The 6,790-nt window shown below is 40.8% G+C and overlaps 1 protein-coding gene across 1 annotated transcript in view; it reads left to right on the top strand.

Annotated features, from left to right (window-relative positions):
- Ap4e1 (adaptor related protein complex 4 epsilon 1 subunit) overlaps positions 1 to 6,790 on the top strand; it is a 70,342-nt gene that overhangs the window by 11,797 nt on the left and 51,755 nt on the right. Inside the window, exon 4 of the mRNA XM_023724060.1 lies at positions 5,820 to 5,893. Coding sequence (XP_023579828.1) covers positions 5,820 to 5,893 — 74 coding nt within the window. The remainder of the gene's footprint in view (positions 1 to 5,819; positions 5,894 to 6,790) is intronic.

Genomic DNA, 6,790 nt, shown 5'->3' with positions numbered 1-6,790 from the left:
AAGATGTTCTGCTCCTGAATCAGCTGGGTGGGTCTTGCCTCTAGCCTCTTTGCAGGGAGTTCTGCTGAAGGGTTCTGTGCTGGGCCTGCACTCTGGGTCTATTCAGGATCCTGTGGCCCTGGTGGTCTCACTCACTCTCTGGGCCTGCGCTCTGGGTCTATTCAGGATCCCGCGGGTTGTCTCACTCACTCGCTGGGCCTACGCTCGGAGCAGGTATTTTCCATCAAGTATTGATGTGTTAAACTTTAAATCCCTCCAGAGTATGAAGAAAAAAATTTTAAAAAAATTTTAAAAATAGGAATAAGCAGTTACATATTTTTACACAGAAATTTAGAAATCTAACCATATAGAGCCTTGTAGCAAGACAGTCCTGTGGCATTTTTTTTTTCTTGTCCCTTGTTTTCATTACCCTCCTTTTTTTTTTTCAAACAAACATTCACTTGAGAGACAGTATGGCAGTAATTAGTATGTCATGACAAGCAGTACATAATTAGAAGACCAGAATGACAGGCATTCCAAGCATGACCCTACCATTACACATTGTTATCTTCAGTGCAGTTGCTTAATTCACAGGTATCGCACATATAGTTAATCAGGGTGAGAATCTTACCAATTAACTGCTAGTTTCAAAAACATGCTGAAGATTCTCAGGATCATTGCCTTACCCATCTTGTGCACATAAATGTATGGCTTTGCCTCTGTCATGTTTCCTAGATTTTCTTCTTGCCTTTTCTTCATTGTCTAATCCTCAAGTTCTTGCTTTCCTTTTAATTGTGTTTTACCTTTCTGTTTTTATTTCTTCTTTGAGAGTTCTTCTATTAGGGAGACTAGATGATATTTACACATGTGGGTCTGGTTTATTTCGCTTATGAGTATATCTTCAAGTGGCATCCACTTAAATATAAAAGCTTAGAGCTTATCATTCTATATAGCTAAGTACTACTTCATTGTATAAAAATATCACATCTTTTTTACTCATTCCTCAGGTGACGGGCATCTTGGTTGTTTCCAAGATTTAGCTATCACAAATTGTGCTGCTATAAACATAGGTACACATATATCACTATGATATGATGTTTTCAGTTCCTCTGGGAAAATTCCCAGTAGGGGGATAGCTAGTTTGATACTTACTTTCTTTTTTTTGCAGTACCAGGGATTGAACTCAGGACCCTGCACTTGGAAGGGAAGTGCTTATTCTACTGAGCTATCTTCCTGGGCTCCAGGGATAGCTGGTTTGAATGAGATTTCCAGTCCTAGTTTTTTGCAGAGTCTCAACACTGATTTCCATAATGGTTGCACCAGTCTACATTCTCATCAGCAGTGGAGAAGGGTTCCTTTTTCCCACAGCCTCTCCAACATTTGTTGTTGGTTGATTTCTTTTTTTTTTTTGATTTTATTTTTTTCCCATAATTTTGATAAACAAATAGCAATGAGACAGTTGCAAATCAAATCGGTAGGACAGTTTCAATAATTAACACACTGCATACATTCTTCCTACTGGTTAATTGCTATACAAGAATCATTCTATTCATTAAGAGAATGTGACTATATATCTATCCAAACCACTTTGAATACACAGATACAATCGTCTGTATACCCTTTTTTTGTTAAGTTCCGTTATTTGATGGTTGATTTCTTTATGATAGTCAATCTTTCTGGGGTGAGATGGTATCACAGCATTATTTTAATTTGCATTTCACAACTGGCTAGTGATGTGGAGCATTTTTTCATGTATTTATTTGCTTCTTGTAAGGGCTTCCTCTGAGAAGTGTGTTTTCATCTTGGATGCCCAGTTTTGGACTGGGTCTTTAAATTTTTTGTTTTTTTTTTTTTCGGAACTGGGGATTGAACTCGGGGCCTTGCACTTGCCAGGCAAGGCTTATTCCACTGAGCCATCTCCCTGGCCCCTGGGTCTTTAAATTTTGGAAAGGACTTGGCAGAACCAGGGATTGAACTCAGGCCCTTGTGCTTGCCAGGGAAGCGCTTATTCCACTGAGCCATCTCCCTAGCCCCTATGTCTTTTCACTCTGTTGGTAATTTCTTTTGACATGCAAAAACTTACCAATAAGAGGAGGTCTTGGTTGTTAATTTTTTCAAGTATTTCCCATGCAGTTTGATTTTTGTTCATGAACTCTTTGCCTACCCCTATGTCTTCAAGAGTTCCTCCTACTTTCTCTTCTAAGAGATTTAGTGTTTCTGTTTTAATGTTTAGATCTTTAAGCCATTGTGACTTTATTTTAGTGCATGGTGATAGACCTGGGTTAAGTTTTAGTTTTCAGCATGTAGAGAGCCAGTTTTTCCAGCACCATCTGTTAAAGAGGCTATCTTTCTTCCAATAAGCATGTTTGGCCCCATTGTTGAAGATGAGATGGCTGAGTGTGTTTGTGGTTGCATCTGCATCTTCTAATCTATTCCATTGATCTTCAGGTCTACTTTTTTTTTTTTTGTCAATACCATCCTGATTTTATCACAGTAACTTTCTAGTATAAATTAAGTCAGGAATTGTAATGCCTCCTGCCTTGCCTTTGTTGGCCAGGTTTGCCTTTGCTATATTCTAGGTCTTTTCTGGTTCCAAATAAGTTGTAGGAATGATTTCTCTAGGTCTGTGAGGTGTGTTGGTGGTAGTCTGATAGGGGTTGTTTTAAATCTATATAACAATTTTGGAAGTATGGCGATCTTCACAATGTTGGTTGTTCTGCCCAGGAGCAAGGATTATCTTTCCATTTTCTGAAATCCTCTATGATCTCTTTTTCCAGAGTACTGTAATTTTCATTGAATAGATCTTTGACTTTGGTTAGATTAATTCCTAAGTATTTCATTTTCTGTGGTGCTATTTTGAAAGGTATTGTTTCTCTAATTTCCCTCTCAGTGTGTGTGTTATGTGTGTAGAGGAATGCTGTTGACTGTGGGTATTGACTTTGTATCCTGCTATGCTACTGAATTTCTGTAGTAATTCTAGTAGCTTCTTAGTGGAGTGTTTTGGGTCTTCCAAGCAGAGTATCATGCCATGTGCAAATAATGATAGTTTAACTTCTTCTTTACCTATTGTTACTCCTTTCATTTCTCTGTCTTGTCTAATGGCTCTACCTAGTGATTCCAGAACTATATTGAATAGAAGAGGTGATAGAGGACATCCTTGTCTTTTTTTTTTTTTTTGACATCCTTGTCTTGTACCAGATGTGAGAGTAAAAGATTTCAGTTTTCCCCCATTTACAATTATGTTAGCTGTTGGGTTATCATAGATTGCTTTTATCAGATTGAAGTAGAGGCCATCTATTATAATTTTCTAAAGGACTTTGAACATGAATGAGTGTTGGACTTTGTCAAAAGTCTTTTCTGCATCAATTGAGATGATCATGGTTTTTAGATTTGGCTCTATTGATGTAGTGTATTACATTTATAGATTTTCGAATATTGAACCATCCTTGTGCATCCCTGGGATGAATCCTACCTGGTCAGGGTGTATAATCTTCTTAATGATCTGCTGTATTCTGTTTACTAGGATTTTATTGAGGATTTTGGCATCTATGTTCATGAGGAAGATCGGCCTGTAGTTCTCTTTCTTAGTTGTGTTTTTCCCTGGTTTTGGTATCAGTATAATACTTGCCTCCAGGAATGATTTTCATCAGATAATCTTGATTTGTGCTATCAAGTAGAAATCAATTTTTTTTCTTTTTTTTGAGTCAGGGTCTTGTTAGGCAGTTCGTGCTGGTGTTGAGCTCACTTTGTAGTCTGGGCTGGTCTCAAACTTGCAGCGATTCTCCTGCCTCAGCCTCCTGTGTGCTGGGACTACAGGTGCACCACTGTATCTGGTGGAAAGCACTTTTTAAGGTAGCATTTAAACCTTCAAACTGCCTTGGCTCTGGTACTGTTGCCCATCTGCTCTCCTGTGGTTTTCAAGGCCAGCTTGGTACTTGCTGTGGTGGAGAATGCCATTTTGGTTTTTGTGTGAATATTGTTGAATAATTACATTTCAGTACCCTTTAAGTCAACTGTGATATTAATGACTTTATCTTGTGAGATTGTGTTTATCTCATAATATGAGAAAGCAGTGGTTCAGAAAGCTTAAGTCACTTGTCCAAGATCATAGAGGTGGTGCGTGGTAGACCCGGAATGTGAACCCAAATTTCTGCAAGCCAAAGCCTGTGCTCTTGGTCTGTGCCTCTTGCTGCTTGCCAGACATAGTCTAGTCATTGTTCTTTGTTCCCCTGAAAAGCTTTCCAGTGTTTGAATTACAGAGTATCTGTTTCCCCTTCCTGTGGTCGTCAGCACAGGTGGGCTGTTTGTGTAAGGCAGATCTCAGGTCTCCTTGAGATGGCCTTTGGTTTATTTTGTTAACTTTGCTATTGGTGTCTTGGATACGCGTGACCTCGTAGCTGAAAGGTACGGTCTGGGCATCATTGAGACTTCATTCCTGCAGTGTGTGCCCTTTGGGTTTTCCTCATCATACTTGGGCCTGCTCAGGTTTGTGTGTGTGTGCACGTGTGTGTGTGTGTGTGTGTGCGTGCTCACACACATGCATGTGTGTGTGCAGTGCCAGGATTGGACTCCGAGTCTCATGCTCTGGTCAGCTTTTCCTCTCTTGACTGTGGCAGCCGTAGCTGTGCTTCTCCGTCAGCAGTGAAGGTGGTGCAGACAGCCACACTCTACTCCCTGGCCTGAGTTTCTGACTGGTTTCCCAGGCGGCTGGGCAGCTGCAGACGGTGCGGATCCTAGCCAGTGACCCTAGCCAGTGATGGGCAGAGTTTCCTTGAGCGTCTCCGAGGACCCATCTGAGAGACGTGAGCAGAATGGAAATTGGTGGGGTGAGAGGAGGGAGTCGGCCTGAGGGCGCTGTCTGGAGAGACAGTCCTTGTGCTGCCTGACTAACCCTGGGAGATTACTTGTGTTGTGTCCTGTCATTGTACACATCGGCATAATAACAGTAGCTGAAGATTAAATGCAGGAAGCCTTGGGACATACTTGACCTTGGCAGCTGTCTAATACATGTTTTTGAGAGTTTGAGAGGTGACTGAGAACAAACATGAAATGTGTAGACTGCATGTACGTGTCATTGTCTCAGTGTTAATACATTCCATCCTAAAATGCGCTCTTTCAGGGTTTACTGTTCCTGAAATACAGACGCTTGTTTAAGCCTGTGAGGACATTCAGTGTGGAACTGGCTTTTCTTTTAATGAACAGCTATTACTCTTTCAATGTATATGTTACAGTTGAGAGCATACAATATTGTGTGTGGCTTAATGTGTCCTTTACCTCAAGTAGACTGCTGTGAGGCAGCTTACACTGTAATAAAACAGTCAGTGCCAACTAAACTGTAAAAACTATGAGTTTGTGAATACTTACGTGTTTGTAAGTGAAGATAGAGAATGCTTTTGTGGATGCAGCAGAGATTGGCAGAGGAAGTATAAGGCACACCTTAATGTTTTTACAGGGCCTTAACTTTACATACATCCTGAAAAACACATTCATTCTTTTTCTTTTTGAGACAGGATCTTGCTATTTAGCTCAGGCTGGCCTGGAACACACCATGTAGCCTAGGCTAACCTTGGACTCACCAGTGATCCTCCTGCTTCAGCCTCCCAGGTGCTCAGGCTATGCCAGTTGTGAAATACATTGCTCTGAAAAATGTCAGGGTGAAGAGCACCTGAAATATTCCTTAGCAAGTTTTTTAACTTCGTATTTTGCAATTTGTTTTTGTGTTTACCTGTGATTTGATATATTTTGACACTTAAGACTTTTGTAACATATCATTTTGTTTAACTTCTGGGGAAGTTTATTTCTGGTAGGTAGTAATGAGATTTCACCCTTGATATTTATAGGTTACCTGGCTGTGTCTTTATTCCTCCACGAAAGTCACGAACTGTTGCTTCTCCTGGTGAACACAGTGGTGAAGGTAGGATGGCATGTGGTGACATGGAGTCCTGAGTGACTCCTGCCAGCATTGGGTGTTTCTCTGCAGCCCTAATGAGTTCTGTAAGTCATGGGCTGACCGAACGGGCGTAGGAGGCTCTTGTGCATCAGTGCCCGCATCTGTAGAATGGGGATTAGTACTAGAATTTAGAGTTAGGAGGCGCTGTGCAAAGATGGCTGCTGCTGCTCCTTCTCTTGCTGGAGATATTACTATTTAATTAAAAAACTAAGCTGGAGTTACAGCCCAGATGGCCCGGCTCTTAGGTGCATTTTCCGTGCTGCCATCATTGTTTCTCTGATGGGTCTCAGGAGACAGATATAAACTGAATAACTGACATCTTTAAATTCCAAAAGGTGGGCCGGCAAGATAGCTCAGCAGACTAAGCACCTGCTTTGGCAAGTGCAGGGACTGGGCTCGATCCCCAGGCCCGCATGCTGCACCGGCCCTACCCCCGGGACACACCGAGCTGGCTACCAAGTCTTGCATGGTGGCACACACCTGTAAGTCCAGCGTGGGGAGGCTGAAAGCAGGGGACCAGTAGGGGTGCGAGCTGCATAGTGAGACCCTGTACCACGTACGTAAATGAAAAAAACAATTCCCAAAGGTACTTTAAAATGGTTACAGAATATAATTGAGTGATTGAATTGTACAGATAATAACAACTTATCCTGCACTTTCAAAATTTTGCTGCACTGAACTTCTTAGAATTAATAATGAGGTGTAAATGAATTGTTGAGCTTTCTCCTGTATATCTTGTACGTTACATACAAATGTGAGAATCTATATGTGTAGTATTTTCTAAGTTTTAAGTTGAGGACTATATTAAAGTTACCAATAGTTTAAATTTTTTAAACTTTAAAGAATATATATATATTTTTT

The sequence above is a fragment of the Octodon degus genome, unplaced genomic scaffold (assembly GCF_000260255.1).
Source record: "Octodon degus isolate 3935 unplaced genomic scaffold, OctDeg1.0 scaffold00105, whole genome shotgun sequence".
Classification (NCBI taxonomy): domain Eukaryota; kingdom Metazoa; phylum Chordata; class Mammalia; order Rodentia; family Octodontidae; genus Octodon; species Octodon degus.
This window is presented reverse-complemented; position numbering and strand designations above follow the sequence as displayed.